Source organism: Sinocyclocheilus anshuiensis, unplaced genomic scaffold (assembly GCF_001515605.1).
Source record: "Sinocyclocheilus anshuiensis isolate Anshui unplaced genomic scaffold, SAMN03320099.WGS_v1.1 scaffold708, whole genome shotgun sequence".
NCBI classification, from domain to species: domain Eukaryota; kingdom Metazoa; phylum Chordata; class Actinopteri; order Cypriniformes; family Cyprinidae; genus Sinocyclocheilus; species Sinocyclocheilus anshuiensis.
Window position 1 is genome coordinate 1,557,999 of NW_015555881.1, and position 19,409 is coordinate 1,577,407.

Genomic DNA, 19,409 nt, shown 5'->3' on the forward strand with positions numbered 1-19,409 from the left:
TCTATCTATCTATCTATCTATCTATCTATCTATCTATCTATCTATCTTTCTATCTATCGTTCTATCTATTTATCCACCATCCATCTATCCATCACTATCACCTGTCACTATCACTATCACTGTCTATCCATTCATCCATTGTTCTATCTGCTTCATCCATCATTCTATTCATTCATCTATCTGTCCATCCGTCTGTCCGTCCGTCTGTCTATCATCCATCCGTCCGTCCGTCCGTCCATCCATCCGTCCATTTGTCCGTCCGTCCATCCCTCAATCGTTCTATCCGTCCATCCATCCATCCCTCCATCATTCTATCCGTCCATCCATCCATCTCTCCATCGTTCTATCCGTCAATCCATCCCTCCCTCCATCGTTCTATCCGTCAATCCCTTCCTCCCTCCATCGTTCTATCCGTCAATCCATTCCTCCCTCCAGCGTTCTATCCGTCAATCCATTCCTCCCTCCATCGTTCTATCCGTCAATCCATTCCTCCCTCCATCGTTCTATCCGTCAATCCATCCATCCCTCCATCGTTCTATCCGTCAATCCCTTCCTCCCTCAATAGATCTATCGTTCTATCCGTCAATCCATTCCTCCCTCCATCGTTCTATCCGTCAATCCATTCCTCCCTCCATCGTTCTATCCGTCAATCCATTCCTCCCTCCATCGTTCTATCCGTCCATCCATCCCTCCCTCCATCGTTCTATCCATCAATCCATTCCTCCCTCCATCGTTCTATCCGTCAATCTATCAGAGATCGGTGACCCAATGGAGAATCAGCACAAAATGATCCCGAACTGAACTCTAAAACTCTTAATCACTGAAACATGGAGGAGGTGTTTCAGCACTGCAACTTTACTTTTAAAAGAATTGACAAATGTTATCCAACTAAACATTTAAACATTTTCTCATTATAGAAAAAGATCTGTCATGAAGAGTAAACTTACAGTGATGCCGGTCATGTTAATGAGAGAGATGTTTGCTGTCTTTCGTTAGTGGTGTGAAACAGAGCAAAAACTGTTTCATCTTGCTCTGTTGAAAGAAACGATAAACCAATTACTTGACTTATCACTGGTGCCCAAATAACATAAAACAGATAATATTCCATAATGTGCATGTCTTGAAAATGGTTACTATGGTAACAGCCTAATGAGCGACGCCCCACAGTTCATGAGTTTAAGCTCCACCTACAGCTGATGTCATAGTGTCTAATTAAATAATAACATTTAAAAACGGGACAACGGAACTTTTTCCACCATAAATGATTATTTCGAAATGACCAGGGTAACAAATAAAAGTATTAAGCCATGAAATCAATGCAGTAACAATTTATAATAATGCTTTGATCTTTCTGAATTACCCACTTAATGTTTATCGGGAGGACACAACTGACATCACACGCATAATCAATTCAGACCAATCCTGCAGAGTTACAGTGGTGATCTAATATAAGAGTATGTCACTGCAGGATTCCTGAAGAACAAGTGTTCGTACTGCAAGTCAAATGAGTTAATAACACAAACATGCAGTAAAGATCTTTCTGAGGAACCGTGTGTGTTGGAGATCTGTGGTTAAAGAAAGTGTGAAATGGTCAGGGTCTGGGGAAAACGCTACCGATCAATCATATGAGGACAGGCACTGATCCATTTCTTTCTTTCTGAGTAAGCAAAAACCAGCACATGCGCAAACACAACCCTAGAGACTAAACATAAACTAAACAAATACAAAGACCCTCTAAACAATGCAAACACATGCACATAATTAAACACAACACACACTCACAAACACAGGAGTTCCTGAAAGGCACCTCTAAATGTTCACATCGATTGGTGAAATGCTAGGTCGTCATGGCGATTACCTCAGCCAAATTCAGCCGAGTGGAAGAACTCGATGTTTAAAGAGAGAGAGAGACTATTGGGTCATTTACTGTTCATGGACTGTACAATGATGAACAATCAGAAAAATGAACAATCATCTAAATACTGTATGTCACTGTTAATTAACTCTAGCTTGGACCAAGAGGCAACCACCCAAAACACCCGAGCAGCTGTACAGGAACACGCAAACAACCTCTCAGAACACCTGAGGAACTTCATAGCAATGCATACAGGTATATGTAGTTAAGACAAGACACTACATGCAAAACCATTGTTTTTTCATTCACTGGTCAGTTTTGAGATTTTGAGCTGTTTTGCTTCCATAACATGTCTTTTTCTCTGACTAGCGGAAAGAAAGTTTTTTTCCTCCACTCCAGCAGCACTTACATACACCAGACTTTACAGTTTTATTCCCATCTATATTTTGTATAGAGTGGTTTGTTCATATACCATTCACAATGATTTATATACAATTTTATTCCTAAAAACATAAATATAAAATAAATCTTAAATTGCAGATGAAGTCTTGGAAATCTTGGAAATTATAGACGACTTGGATCTTGCAAAGTCCATGCACAGTCCATGAACAAAGATATGTATTATAATTTAAATAACTGTTAATTTCATTCAATTTTAGCTATTTGCGCAAGTAGATTTCAATTACAATACATATCTTTAAAAAAAAATTCTCTCCACTTCAGCAGCACTTACAGATGCTAAATTTGAGTTTTATTCCTATCTATATTCTGAAGGTTTTTATCGAGGGGTTTGTTCATATATCATTCCCACTGATTTATACATTTTATTCCTAAAAACATTGTGAAAATGTATTATTTTTCTGGCTGCTGACAGCGTTTTCTGATTTATGTAGTGGTAGAAAGAGATATCCAAAATCCCTTCTATACAAACCTTTACTTCTAATGTATCAACAAATTGAGACAGGAATTTTGAACCTGGTTTTATTTATGCATAGTAGTAAAATGTATGCATATTAGTGCATAATTAATTATATAATGTCTCATTTGCATATTTAAACATAATATTTCAGGAAACTTGTAATACAAAACAATTGTCTTAATGTAATCAACTAAGAATGGTGGTATCTTATAGATACAATTTTCACCCTGTTTACCTGTCTTGCCTTAAACATGACTTACATTTTAAATAATCTAAATTTCTAATCTCATACACAAAAATCTAGTTTATATGTTACAGCCGTTCTTCTCTGCCTCTTTCTCATTCTCTAGGCACTCCTCTCTCTCTTTTGCCCTCTGTCTGTTTTAGAAGAACAATGTATCCGTGGTGAATAAATTAGTTTTACTTTGTAGCCCATGGGGCTCTACATCCCATAATTATAAGTCTGTTTAGCATGGTAACCACGGTGATGCCAATGCTTCCCCTGGCTCTCTCTGATGTGCTCTATGACATAAGTGTGACAGCATTTTTAAGTCTTCTGAAACCATACAATAATTGTGTGTGTAAACAGATCAAAATGTAAGTTATTATTCCTTTAACATCTTAAAAAGTAACCAAAATTTGTCATACATATTTTTTTTTTAGAAATCTTTCCCCATAAACAAATATACAATTACCAGTGTCATTTTAGTATAACTGAGATACTATTACAGTTTTTATTAATATTTTGAATTAACTTTTATTTGTATATTTTCCATTTTCATTTTAAAGTTTTAGACAATCTGTTGTGTTTTTGTAATTTTCTTAAGTTTTTGTTGTTATGTCTACATAGTTATTTATTCATTTTTATTTCAGTTTTAGTTTTAGCATATCCGCAGTTAGACTGCCTGCTTCTGCTCACAAGAACATCCATTCTTCAGCCTCCATGATAACAACCTCAATAAAGATGTCAAAACAGCTTATATTTCAGTATTGACCCTCTTGAGTTCACACGGGTCAGGAGCAAATCCTGACATCCTATTAAAATGAGACAAAACACTCAGTAAGACATTAGCAGAGCTCCATCACGCCTCATAAATATTGACATTAGAATTTGAAAACAGTTATTGTGAACCAAAAGAGAGGAGATCAGCTGCTTGGTTTGATGGTGTGGACTAAACTGTGCTTAAATGTGCTGACATAACAACACTGACTTTAATAGCGCTCTTTAAGTTTTAAACAGAAATAAGGCTCCTTATTACTTTCCTTATTACTTGTTACTGCCTCTATTTCAAGAGTGTCTGTGTTTCAAATGGTTGAGCAGAAACAAGATTTGGTCAAAATTAAAATAAATAGACTATGGCTGCATGATTTGGGGAAAAAAAAAATCGAACTAAACTAAAAATTATGATTGTGATTTATAAAAAGCTCCAGGTTTGCTGTTTAGGGCTGTGTTAGTTTAGTATCATTGAGATACTATTATACTATTTTGTCAATATTTTGAATTTGATGTTATTTCTATATTTTCTGCTTTCATGTTAATTTTAGTTCAAGTTTTAGTAATTTAGTTTTGTTTTTATCATTTTTAGTTTTTGTTGTTTTTAAATATGTCTATATAGTTTTATCAATTTTTATTTATTTATATATATATTTTTAAGTTAACTATAATAATCCTGGTTTAGGTCTGCAAAATGTGGACCAAAATGTTGTGATTATATTTTAATATGATAATAATAATAATAATAATAATAATAATAATAATATCAATGTATTATTATTACTCAAAAATATTAAAATAAAAATATTACTATTGTAATATTTCATTGTAAAATAAAAATGAGTTTTTAAGGAAAAATAATGATAATAATATAATATAAATTAAAAATGAATTTACAATACATAATAATAATTTAATTTTATAATGATTGTGTGTAAAAGAACATGCAAAATGTTATATTTTGATTTTAGTTCTATTTTTATTTAATCATGAAACCTTAATATAGTATCACTACTATTGCTTAGATTCAGGGTTAATGATTTAGACAAGCCCTTAACCCTAAGTATATAGATGTTTTTGCTACGGGCTTGAACCATCCAGAACATTCCAGCATAACAACGTGCTGACAAGCACTCAGAGCAACTTAGCCACCGTAACGCAACGCACTGGCAACCACCCACAACATCCCAGCATTGTAGCTAGGATGCACCACTCACATTTTCTTTAGAAAAAGTCAAATCTCTCTCTTGTTCTCTTGTACAAACGCACACTGCACGCTGCAGTATGAGGCCAGAATGTCAGTGTCGAGATGTTTGTATAACGCTCTGTCAATCCTGAGTTAACACTTCATCTGCGAATCTACATCTACAGTCCTGAACAAAGGAGCGCGCGTGCATCTCGATTCTGTGTGTGTGTGTGTGTGTGTGTGTGTGTGTTTTACGCTTTGGTTCAGTTGGGAGTCCCAGAAGTTCAGGCAAGACATTGCAGGTCACGCACTAAAGCCCAAGACTCTTACCTGCATAAAATACTGATTTCTATCCGGCATTCTAGTCCTGCTGCATTGGAGTCTGATCTCGTGCTTTTTGTCAATCTTCTAATATGTATATGAGAGAGAGAGATGAACAGAGTCAGGCCACAGTGGGGTGTGTTTGTGAAAGGTATACCTTCATGAAGGTCTGCCAAGCAGGCCACACACACACACACACAGCCAAACTTTCCACATTAATCATCAGCTTTCACTCTCTGCATTTAAGCAAAGTTGAATTAAGTTGATTGTAGAAATACTTATTTTAGTCCAGCTAACAAATACATAAACCCGTAAACATATCCTTAAAATCACTCTATCTATCAGTATATTTGTCTATCTCTCTCTCTTTCTCTTTCCGTCACAATCATGCATATGTCCTCAGCAACCACCCAGCAAACACTTCCACCTTCTAGCTACTGTATGTGTAACCTTCAAACTGCAGACATCTCTTCAAACTGCTCAAGCACTCAAACTAAACACGACTGGAATTCAGTACATCAAATTAAAGGACACTTGCAAGGCTGTTTTCTTAACTTTAAGACAAGTGTTTGTCTTGTTTCCACAAACTCCTTTTCTAGCTGGACTTTAAATATACTGACACAGTCTAAAAACAGGCCTGCTCTCATACATGATGAGAATGTTTATTGTGAATGTTTGGACCAGAATTAACACAACGGCATGACTAAAGTGCCATTTCCTACTAAACTCATGAATCTATGAATTAGCCTGGCGTGTTTTTTTTTGTGGGCGTGTGAATGACGTCAAGTGTACGGCCTGAATCAGGCGACGTCTGGCTGAACGGTGCATGCGTAAATGACTTCTGAAGCTTCTTACACTCAACTCACGCCAATGCAGGGGAGGATTTTCTTCTTTTCTTTCTCTTTTTAATGGTTCCAAACTCTTAAAGGCACAGTTGATCCAAAAAACCTGTCATCATTTACTCACCCTGATGCCGTTCCAGAAGCACATGGCGTTTTTCCTCCTGTGGAGCACAAAAGGGGATGCAGAATGTCAAAGCTGTGGCTTCCCAAAATGTTCAATAAACATTGCTTTATTAGATACATATCCACTCAATTCAACCATCAGCATACTGCTCGTCATCATTGACTCAGTTTCTCGTTTTCAGGTCACAAGCAGTTCATGACCTATAAGTACGTCACGGGTTAGGAAGTTTCATAAGCCCTTGCCTGACTTCACTGATTACAATCCCTAATCTATGGTTTATTAAGACATGATATGTCAACATTGTGACAGGTGCCAGTGGATTACGCACTTCCTCTGATTCATCCAGCAGACGCGCCAAACAGACGGTCAACCTGAGCAAAGTTTGGCAGACTGTGACGTCATTACAGAGATGGGATAAGGGAGTTTCCTTTTTCCCGTTTAATTGAAGATGGATAATCCTGTTTCAGGTCAGACCATTCAGATGGGGATTAATTGGAATCATTTATAAATCACATGGCTTTTAATGTTCAGTAAACATTTTTATAAATAGCTTTCTAGGTGTAACAGAGAGGCAGGGTTTGTGTCAAGAGGGGGAAAGTCAAGTCAGCTCTGAGAGAGCAAGAGCAAAAGAGAGAGAGAGAGAGAGAGAGATGCGGAAATCTTTCCGTTGAGACACAGCAAGGACAAACTATCGATCTGATCCACACTCCTGTCAACACAGACCATCCAGAGCACAGAATCACGCCAACTCTCTCTCTCTCTCTGTTCTGCTCTCTTTAACATCACACATACTTTATAAATTCACATAAAAAACTAAAAGAATTCTACTGTATATCAATTTCCATAAAGAATTCTGCTCTGAGAAATACAAGGGTGACTCTCACAAAACCTGTCAAAGAACATGTCCAGGTCAAATTTCTCCTAAAAAATCAAAAGTAAGAATATAGAATTATAGTTTGCATAAAAAAAATAGCTTATTTTAGGATCATTAAGAATGTTTACATTACGTTCATGACTATTAAGTACTTCCCTGACACACTTATACTTAATGCAAACAAGCAAAATAATAATTATTATTATTATAGTTAAGTATTTATATTTTTATGCCAATTTAATAAAAATTATTTTTAATATTTTATTTATACTTTATGACAATTTGATAAAATAAAAATAAATCTTTATAATGACAATCAACATTGAGAATAATGGGAATTATGATCAAAACAAACATCCAGGTGCATAAATGAGAATCTTTATGCAATTTTGGACTGAATGTCATGGAAATAAATAAATAAAACAAACTATTTTACCATCACAATTCATCTGTGGGTTTGACTCAGGCTGGCCCGGCTGATGTGTCTTCCATGAAGATTGAAAATGAGCCGTCCAATTCTCCTTTAATCATTAAATTAAGTCTTTGCATTAATGCTCGTTTACTAGAGAACTGATGTAAATCAGTCAACCTGTTGGCCCTAATGGAAATTCTGTCATACTATATTTGCATATTAGAACACACAGTGGCCCTGAAAAGTAATTGGACACTTAAGACACATTGGGGCACAATAACAAACAAGTGTCTGTATGTGTATGTCTCAAATGCTGCAGGAACTTTAACATCTTCATTATTTTTGCTCAATGTCTTGCAATCAGCTGTTATTTTGGTGGTTTTTAGTCAGTTCACACAGGTAGAAAAACCACAGGTGTAGTAATTAACTAACAAACAAACCCAACATGTCAGGTTTTTCTATGCAACATAAGACTTACTGTTTATCATTTAAAACGCAAAAACTGTTTAATGTTTCTTGAAAATTGTACACATGCTATATATAAAAAAAAGAAAAAAAAAACACTTATTTTTAATCGAATGCAATGACATTATGCGTGTTTTCTAAGTATAATTTTTGGGGAACCGTACTAAAATGTAAATTTAAACTCTCAAAGTGATCAATACGGGTATTTTATTTTATTTTATTTTATTTTTTATTTTTTTGGCAACACATTAGACATGAAGAAACATTTGGCTATAAAATGGATCTTATGTTTCTTTGGAGATTTTTTTTTTAAGTTATTGCTGTAACCTACCAACCCGGAGCACTGACAGTAAATATTGTACTGAGAGTTGCTCTATCAGCATTTCTGAATGAGAGTCCGAGGAAACTGAGAGAATCCATTCAATAAAAGAGGAAAAAGGCGAACCAGAGGTTTCCCCGAGCAGGGAGGTCTGGAGTGCGTAAAAATGCGGATTCCCTGGTGCCTCAAGAGTGGGACGGTCCAGTTTCAGCCCCTTCGAGAAGCCGGCAGAACAGCCGGGCCAGCCTGACTCAAACCCGCAGATAGTGATTGAGAGTGATGCTTAAATGGATTAGAGAGAGAGGGAGGGAGAGGGAGAGAGAGGGGAGGGAGATTTGCCATGAAGCTTTCTGCCCTTGAGCACACAGGGCAAATCTGATCCAGTAAAGTAGACAGCGCGCGCACCACAAGTCCATATTCTCACTTTCGGATACTTCACTAGTACTCACGCACCCTCCTCCGGTAATTCAGCATCTCCTGCAGAAGTAGGGCACCATCCTCCCCTGACAAACCGACGGAGCGTGCATTAAAAAACTCTCCGGCAGAGAGAGATAAAGATAAAAAACAAACACGGAAGAACCGCATCCTCGCTGCGGGAGGCGATGCCGTTTCCACACGGACGCAAGTCGAGCGCTCGGTGAGTCCATCTCAACTACTTCAGCGACCCGGATGAACGCACGCAGCTCCCGTTTCCGAAACGAGCCTGTCAAAGCGGCTCACTTTTGATTTATGTTTGAAATGCCAAAAAGTTGCTTTTGCTCGAGTTTGCACGTAAAACCAGCCCTCTTGCTGGTTCATCTCTTCCGCAGTTCTTCATCTTTAGTGTCGGGACGCGCGCGCGGCACACCCCGTGCGTCTCCGTCCGCTCTGCAGAGGGAAGACCGATTGCAAACTGTTTTCTGATGCTAAACTACCAGAGTTATCAACTTTAGTCACGTTTTGTGTCACATTACGGATGTTGCATTGGCTGCAGGGTGTGCATGAGGAATATCGATGCTTGTTTTGAGTTTTATTACAGTATCTACAGTATGGAGGAGTAGCCTGTTCTGTCTGCGAGTGGAACTTGTACGGTTTTTACGTGAGGCAATACGAAAATGTACTATATAACAGTTTTTATTACTTTTCTATGCCTGTCAAATAATCGGGTTGTGGTTAATGAAGGATTTGGTCGTTATGTAGACTACTATGTGTTTGTTAAATTTGAAGTAAAAACTGGTAGTTGTATTTGCCACGGTGACGATATTACAATCATTACGGTAAGACTGAATATTAAAGTTGACAAATGCATATCATTAAATCATATAATATACATTTACCAACCTACAGTATATAAAACTGTTAAATGACTTAAAAGTTCGCCACAACTGGCCTCCCAAAGCCCATGCACAGAATACATCTAAAAAACAACAACTACTCAACATTAAATGTACTTAAAGGATAACTTTTTAAATAAAACCTAATGTGATTCTTTGTGCATTCTTAAAAAAATTCCCCATAATTGAAATGCCAGTTCATACATTTTATTTGTAGAACGTTTAAATATTTTACCATTAGAGCGCATGCAATTCAATCTAAAAATATATTTTGTTTACAGTAAAATTACATGCAAATATATTTTCCACTTGATCTGAAAAAAGTGTCTTAATGCAATCAAGTTGATTCAGTCATATGAAATATTTTTGACTTGAATAGATCCTACCATGTGAAGCACATAGTTACTTTACCTGATTTTTACATGCATGCATTGCATTTGCAATCTTAGAAATGGATGTCATCGCTATGCGTGTATTTGCACGTGAGACCATTCCTCACTCCTCCCATTTCCCAATGGAAATGAAATGTGGTTCAATCAGGAAACTATACCGTGCAACATTTAACATACGATATCAGTGTGCAATATCTGTATGATATATATATATATATATATATATATATATATATCGCACATTCCTTTCGCTACTCTTCCTCAAAGTCCTGCCTTATATAATGTCTGTCTGTGAAGTGTGTATGTATGTATGTGTGTGTGTGTGTGTGCATGTACCACGCATGTTCCTCACTCCAGACTCGTGTTGTATGTGATATGAGCCATCTGTCCAGACTGGTGGTGGTTCACGGGATGACATCCAACGTCTGTTTAGGGGGGGGTTGGCAAATTAGACCATCAGCAGAAAGCAGCGCTAGAAAAAAACAGGCTGACATCAAGTGCATGTGTACAAAAGAGCAGTGACGTTAAACACTAAAATGTGTGGTGTTTGCTTTCAGGACCATGGACAGCAGCTGCTGAGTGAAGGATGCGACCAGGCAGATATTTCTGAGCTTGGAAAAGGGGAAACCCACTTCATGTGACCTTCGGGACATAAATATGCTCTGCGGAGACGCAGTCCAGGAGCTGCTATGGATGTAGGTCCAAGTAAAAGCATCAGCACTTTTGACCCAACATATCAGGACAGTATCCAAACACACAGAAGTAAGACCGAAGTCAATACACAAAAAAATAAACTTGCTTTACAAAAATTCCCCTCAAACTTATAACAACAAAACATTTATGCACATTTTTCTATATATCTGACTTTTTCCTTTTGGAGTAAACGAAAGCATGATCGTGGCGAAGTTATGGGATGTTTTAACCTGACCACAGGCGCTGCTGTTCCATGTTAACACGTCGCACCTCTGAACCCACGGTGGTCCCTTTCCCGTTTCTCTGGACCCTCGTAAATCCCCTCTCGGTCGCGCGCCTGCCATGCGTGCACACACGGGACTCCTCTACCTGCTGGTGCACGTGCTGGCGAGAGCAAGAGGCCAGTACGACCTGTGCAAGTCTCTCGTGAGCACGGACGAAGGTTCCGTGTGGGAGCATTATGCGTGCCAACCCAAAGCCCAGGCCATGAAGGAGTACATGCGCATCCGCGTCGAGCCGCCGGGCATCACCTGCGGGAACCCACCGGAGAGATTCTGCACCCTGGTGAGTACTCTTTAAGAAGTTACTACTTTTATTGATCAAGGAAGCATTAAGTTGATCGAAAGTGACAGTAAAGACATTTATAGTGTTAAAAAAGATGTCTCTTTCAAATTTTCACAGAAAATATGAAGCAGCACAACTGTTTTCAAAATTGATAATAATCAGAAATGTTTCTTGAGCAGCAAATCAGCATCTTAGAATGATTTCTGAAGATCATGTGACACTGAGGACTGGAGTAATGATGCTGAAAATTCAGCTTTGATCACAGGAATAAATTACATTTTAACGTATAGTTACATAGAAAACAGATATTTTCAGTTGTAATAATATTTCTCAATATTACTGTTTTACTGAATTTTTGATCAAATAAATGCAGCCTTGGTGAGCAGAAGAAACTTCAGTCAAAAACTTTTTAAAAAACATCACCAACTCAAACATATGAACGGTTGTGCAGGTGTTCTGAGAAATCGAGCCACAGGCTCTAAAATATATTAAAGTGTTAAAATAAATACTAACCCCAAAAACATATCAAATACCAACTTTGAAAATCCACCAGAAATAGTACACCATCCGGAAAACTTTGGCCTGCTTTTGTCCACATGCTACTGTAAGATCAGGGGGCATATTAATTCCAATCTTGCATACTATTCGGGACAGACAGTATGTGAAATGGGGAAGTAGAGTGTGATATAAATACACACCATGCTAATTCCTGTTTCTCACAACCAGAAGTTCAAAGATTATGTGTCACATGGCCAGCAGGCTTGACACCGATATGTTTCTTCTTGCATGCTTTTTTCTGCTCATTAGCCTGACAAATACAATTAAGTGAAGGAATAGTTCACCAAAAATCAAGCAGCGCATCAGTTCAGACAGGCCACATCAGTCAAGCTCGCATCAGCTGATAGTCAGCTGTTCTTGATGTGTACCAATCCAGTTTTAACACTTATCACAGCGGTCCATTTAAATTCCCATTCTCCAGCATCTCTTCTATAGCATCGCTGCTCGCAAATCAAACTCGCTTCTCCATCCCCAACTCCACCTAACTGAACCTGTAATCTAATCTGACTTTTTTTCCCGTATACAGTTCACTATATTGCAAGCATTCTCTATCATGTATTTTGTATTTTATACAACTCATATAAATTGTGAATTGTAATTATGTATGCATATACTGGATCTTTTCTGTACCCCAGGGGGGTTTGACTTGCTGCTCTCCCCGCTCTGTCCAAGCATGGCTGCATGGACAGGCGTGGGGAGTTTTGCCCAGAACAGAACCATACCGCCAACACTAACTGTATGCTATATAATTATAATAACTATACTTTGACGAAGTGGTCCTGACTAAAATGAATATTTGCTGACAGTTTACTCATCCACAGGCCATCCAAGATGTAGATGTGTTTGTTTGTTCATGGGAAGAGATTTGGAAAATGTAGCATTGCATTTGTTGCTCATCAATGGATCCTCTGCAGTGAATGGGTGCCGTCAGAATGAGAGTCCAAACAGCTGATAAAAACATCACAATAATCCACAAGTAATCCACACCACTCCAGTCCATCAGTTAACATCTTGTGAAGCCAAAAGCTGCGTGTTTATAAGAAACAAATTCATCATTAAGACGTTTTTAACTTCAAACCATTGCTTCACCCAGTGAACTATTCTTTTATGATTACTGCTTAACAGTTGCACTCGTTCATCTGATTAACTGATGCATTGAGTTTGCATCTTCTGGTTGGTCTTAAAGCTTTTTTTTAGAAAATAAAACAAAAAATATATAATGATTATTGCACAAAAGTGGGCTTGACTAACTAATTATACTAACTTTATAGAATTTACAAAGTGTCAATTAGTACCTGGATGGGATGGACCTCAGGCAGATGTTTCCGGACTGTTCCCTGATTCATTTTTTGACCACCAGCCATTGGCCAGTGCAAACTAAGCAGGGCCCACAGAACGGTGCCAAACTGCACCCATCATGGGGGCGGAGGTCTCGAAGCAGCATTAATTTGAGCAGGATCTGCCGTGCAGGTCACCGACTGCAGCAGAAAAAATGCAGCTGAGGTCAGCAGGCGTGGAGAGCAGAAGGCAGAGGTGTTGTTTACCCACGTGGGTTTGTTGGCAGAGTCAGGCTCACAGGAACAGAGGATTGGGAGGATGTCGAATTTCACTTCGCTTATAGCAGGGTCAGCAGGTTATTCTCAAGGGCAAGGAGGTCACACGGTGCACTATGGGTTTTATAAAGTGATATCGGGGTGGACAACAAACAGAATCAAAATATATTCCATCAGTCAATGAGTTCTGATAGTAAAATAAAATTTGATTGGTGTTTGCCCGTGCAAAATTTGCGCAGCTGTAAATGTGACCACACCTCTGGGATGTTGTGGATGGTTGCTAAGGTGTTGCTATGCAGTTGCCGTGGTGTTCTGGGTGGTTGCTAGGTTGTTTTTTTCTGTCTGGTGCAGGGTTATTTACATTTATTCATTTTGCAGACGCTTTTATACAAAGCAACTGACAGTCGAGGAAAACAACAAGTGGTTATTATAGTTAACAAACTAAAACCATTAAAAAAAATCATTGCTTAAGAATGAATTAATTTTAACTGAAATAATTTTATTTCAGCATTTCTCACAATCATTTAGTTTAACTTGATGTAACAACTAAAAAAGAAATAATAAAGAATTAAATCTACAGATATATAGACATAAAAAATTACCAAAAAAATGACTAACATTGAAATAAAAACTGAAAATATAAAAGATTTACAAGTAAAATTGTATAAATTCAATTTATTCATTTACGTATTTTTTAAATTATTTATTTGTCAAATTAATTTAATGGAAAATAAATAAATAATTTAAAACAGAATCTTAAAGGGGTCATATGATGCTGCTAAAAAGAACATTATTTTGTGTATTTGGTGTAATGAAATGTGTTTATGCGGTTTAAGGTTCAAAAAACACATTATTTTCCACATACTGTACATTATTGTTTCTCCTCTATGCCCCGCCTTTTTGAAACGCGTCGATTTTTACAAAGCTCATCGGTCTGAAAAGCGAGGTGTGCTCTGATTGGCCAGCTATCCAGTGCGTTGTGATTTGCTGAATACCTCAAGCGTGTGACGGAAATGTTACGCCCCTACCATACTGTGATGCCCTGTCCGGCCGGAGCGATGATTCAAAAACATGAAAATCCATTATAAACGAGGCATTCGTTGCATCCAGTGGGGACATAATTATGGATTATAATGACTGAAAGGAACAATTGAAATCGCATCATATGACCCCTTTAATGATACTAAAATAATAGATACGTATAGATATAGATATGACTAGGGGCCCATCCTTCAATGTAAGTCTGTGACATTTTTTTCACCTGTTTAATGCTTTAGCTTAAGAGCAACAGTAACAGTGATGCTTGACATTGCAGAAGAAAAAAAGAAGCAAAAGGTTGTGCAGGCTGAAGAGAACAAGAGCATAAATAAATACTAGCGTCAGGGGAAAAGAGGTAATACAACCCTGATTAAATTATCCAGACACTGCAATGTCGTGCACAAACAAACAAACTTTGTTCACTATGATTGTGCCTTTTCACAATGAAGCTGATAAGTCTCTGCCGGAAAATACACATACACAGTACAGTTATTGGTCTCGCATGAGAGCCGGAAATGGACACAGCTCTCACATACTTAACAGTTAATGATCTGTTTAATGTAAGGCTAAAGGAGACCCATTTTCCCATACTCGCTCTCACTCTCACAACTTAAAGGGATAGTTCACCCAAAAATCACAATTCTGTCATGATTTACTTAGACAAGACTTGGAATATGGTGTTAAGATTACTGTATGTGTATGACTACTTCTTTACCTTATTTTTAAAAGCTTGGTAGCATTTGTCCCCATTTACTTTCATTGCATGGAAAAGAACAGTGTGAACATTCTGCAAAACATTTCCCTATGTGTTTTATGATAAGTAAATGATGACAGAATAATCATTTCTGGGTGAACTTTCCCTTTCAATCATGATTGCGTAAATGAGTGTGTTAGCTTTTCCAGATCTGGTTTAAGTAAGAATCAGAGTATCTTTTCAGAGTATCTTTGCATTCCACAATATAATTCTGTCATCATTTAATCACCATAAAACACAAAAGCAGATGTTTTGCAGAATCTTCACACTGTTCTTTTCCATGCAGTGAAAGTAAATGGGGACAAATGCTGCCAAGCTTTAAAATAAAATCTGCAAAAAGCACCATAAAAGTATAATAAAAGTAGTCATAGATACAATTTAAGCATCATATTCCAAGAAATGTGAGTTTGGAGCAGCATGAGCGCGAGTAAATAATGACAAAATTGTGATTTTTGGGTGAACTATCCCTTTAAATATTGTTTGTGCAAATGTGGGTATGCATTAGCTTTTCCAGTTCTACTTTACGTAAGAATCAGAATTTTTAGAGTAACTTTGCATGCCATAATATTCAATCAAATCCATCTAGGGGAGCAGTTCACCTAGAAATCACAATTTGTCCTCATTCTCTCACCCTCAAATTGTATGTATCACTACTTTTATGGTGCTTTTTAGTCATTTTTTAAAAAGCTTGACATGCAGTGTTTCTCACTATTTACTTTCAATGCTTGAAAAATAACAGTGTGAACATTCTGCAAAACATCTGCTTTTGTGGTTTATGGCAAGCAAATCATTACAAAATTGTCTTTTTTTGTTGTTGAACTCTCCCTTTAAACCCCACATTTGGATTTGTTTGAATATTGTGGCATGCAAAGCTACTTTTAAATACTGATTCTTATTTAAAACAGAACTGGAAAAGCTAACACAAGCCCATATACACACACAAACCCTTGAATTGCTGTGCCGGAGTCGGCCGCTAATGGACTGCCCTCTGGAATGTTCCTCGGGTCGTCCCGAGCTCTTTAATATTGATGGGGCCCCTAATGGTCCCGCAAGCAGACATCCACAGCGCACCCTTTTACATTCTAGACATGACGAGGTGGGGGCAGGCTGGCGCAGTCAGCACTTTACAACAGACAGGATCCTCCCTAGTATCTCTCCTTCCAAGAAAATGACAAACGCAGATGTCAGAGAAAAGCGGGGTGGAAACAGAGTACTGTTAACCGACAGCCAGGTTAATATTACTGAGAGTGTTAAAAAATTACAGCATCTTTGAATGCTTGAGATATGAAAACATACAGTAAGTTTCAGCGCTCAGAACTTCCTCGCCAGTCCAAATAGAGCATTTATTAAAACTAAGAATACAAAAATGTCTTGTTTTAAAGTTCCACAACGTTCTGACTTAAGTTAGATAAACCCATCAACACATGACTGTCCACATTTACACATTAATGGCACTTACTCAGTGTTCAGAAACCTGGACCACACACCTACAAGGAGGAAGACTATAAAAACACTATTATTCCAAAACAGCAGAAATATAACAAGAATAAAACCAAAAAGTTATGAAAAGAGAGAGTGTAAAATGGTCAACTAAACAACTGTTTGTGGCACAAAAATGTAATGTAAATAATATACTTAAAAATGTAATAAGTGTGTATATATACATGAATGAAGTTCAAGTTCAAATCAAGGGCTTGATTTACTTCTACTATTTTTTATTACCAATCATTCATATAGACAAACTAAACGCCATCAAGTCAATTCCTAATGAATAAAAGTCCAGCCCTTCATTTTACCTCTTTACACATCATATCCTGTTTCACTTGGAAATATGTCAGATTACGTAAGCAAAATGAGTTGCAAATGTTATTTCATGTGGAATTTAATAATCTCTCGCATTTCACAGCAGCTGCTCTTTTTCTAGTCTGTGTGTGTTACTGTGTGTTTCGGGTCCATTGCTGTGGTTACATGTGTTTGTGTGTGTGTGTGTGTGTGTGTGTGTGTGCCTGTCCCAGTTTGTGCATGATTCTGCCCAGGGTCCAAAATTAACACTCACTGAGCTGCATATGTGAGTAAAAATGGCCTTTGCAGAATTACTCCTCAGTTGGTTGGTAATTTAAACTGCAACATAATGCATGTAAAACATGTATATATATATATATACTATTTTTTTCTGTTGAATACCAAGTGGTGACACATATGTGCAAATTTTCTCACATTAAGCCACTAAAATATGCTACGCGATGGGTAGGTTTAGGGTTGTGGGGTAGTTGCGTATCATATGTACGCGAAAACTGCGTATTATATGCACGCCAAACACATGCGTATGATATGCACGCCAAAGTCCTTTTTTGCGTATCAATACCACGAGTTTTCGTTTTTATTTGGCGTACTATTTATACGCATTTTCATGAGACCGGGCTCACTAAATTGCAAAAGACAATAGAAGTAATTATGAAATTACATACAAAGATGTACTTAGGAGGAGCAGTCCTACTTAGGAGGGTACAAAAGCACTCTTAAGTTCAACTATCATTGCATTTAGTATAATTTTAAAATATTATATATTGTCATTTAATTGTATTTCGTATAATTTTAAAATATTATATATATATTGTCATTTAATTGTAAATAACAGAGTTTAGTGTCTGAAAACATTTAGTTCACACTTAAGCATATTTTCTTATATTACTTCCATTATAAGTATACTCTTTTTAAAAGCATGCTCAAGTGTACTACTTTTTTACAATGGATGTGCAGAAAATATTATACTATTTTCTCCCATTAAATGATTCACAAAAACCCTGGAAATTGAAGGTCAAGTTGAGTGCACTGCGTATTCTATTGTATTCTACTGTGCATTTTGGTAAAAGTAGTCATTTGGGTATTATAGTGCACACAGAAAATGTGCTTACTGTGCACAGTATACACATACAACATACTGCCGAAAGAGCGCATGGTGATCCTAACAGAAACAAAGGGAAAGATGGAAGGAAAGCAGCTTGAGATGGACAGAGAAAGACAACAGACAGCTGGCAGCTAGAGTACTAGTTTAATAGGATGAATCTATCGCTGTGCGTGTCTCGCCCTGATCTCACTGCGCTCAGAAATAAAGTTTCAGCCAACACATCTTCTTCATCCTACAAACTAAACAAGAAAGCAGAGAAAACACTTTGAAGAGTTCTGGAGCTCTAGAATAAAGGAATGAGATCATTATTACATGCTTTCCTGGAATACTTGGTACAGAAAATATGGAAATGTTTTCTATGCAATATATATTCCATAAACCATTTATTCTTTTTATACTTTTTTTTTCTAAACAGTTTGATCAAATAAGCAACTGAAGAAATAAAAAAAGTAAATAAAACAAATTATTGAGCAGATTTTTTTTTGAACAATAAAATACTGTTTCAGTCTTTCTACTTCAGAATTTCTCACCATTTCTTTGTAATTATTTGTGAAATTTTACCTTGGTGTAGTTAGATGCAACACAATGTAGAGTGTCTAAACTGCTTAACCATAGTAAAAATCACTGCAGTACACTGCCTTAAGTGCAAAATGATACAAAAGACCATGTGCAATAAATAAATGTATTAATAATAATCATAATAAACTAATTTTTCATTCATAGCTGAATTTATGATCGATCTCAGAGCGTAAAATAGCTTTCTCTGGATAATATTAGAAATACGGCAACAGCAAAAATGTTCAGTCTGTCATCCCTGAATATCATAATATCCATAAGTATGAATAAATGATTGATTACATGTTAGGTTGTATGAGATTATATACTAGTATACTAGTACTGTTTATCTTAATACCCAGAGTACTAACGTGAAGAACTTATAAAGAAAGTTTCCAAAGCTCTGACCTCATAGTTTTTCATTTCGAAAAGACAAATGTGTTTTCAAGTCCTTTCCGACACGCCAGAACTTTTATTAAAGAACAGCCTTTTTAGGTTTTGCCATCTTGTGGATTTTGTCATGAAATGTGGTTGCAGCGGATTTTCCTTTGGCTATATTTACACTTAATCATGACACACACCTGTACGAAACACCAGGTGAGCGCCGCTGTTAGCAATTCTGTTTGCTTTCTTCATTACTTTTATTTATTGTTTGCTATGCTTTTTTATTATACAAATATGGTAAAATTATATGTTTGTATATATATATACAGTGGGTACGGAAAGTATTCAGACCCCCTTAAATTTTTCACTCTTTGTTATATTGCAGC

General features: G+C 37.0%; 1 protein-coding gene across 2 annotated transcripts in view; it reads left to right on the top strand.

Moving 5' to 3' along the window:
* Positions 1-8,684: 8,684 nt before the first annotated feature.
* Positions 8,685-19,409, top strand: part of ntng2b (netrin g2b) — a 61,628-nt gene continuing 50,903 nt past the window's right edge. For both annotated transcript variants that reach the window (XM_016470209.1, XM_016470210.1), the window contains exons 1-2: positions 8,685-8,948; positions 10,574-11,273. In XM_016470209.1, coding sequence (XP_016325695.1) covers positions 11,052-11,273 — 222 coding nt within the window. In that variant the 5' untranslated portion in view covers positions 8,685-8,948; positions 10,574-11,051. The remainder of the gene's footprint in view (positions 8,949-10,573; positions 11,274-19,409) is intronic.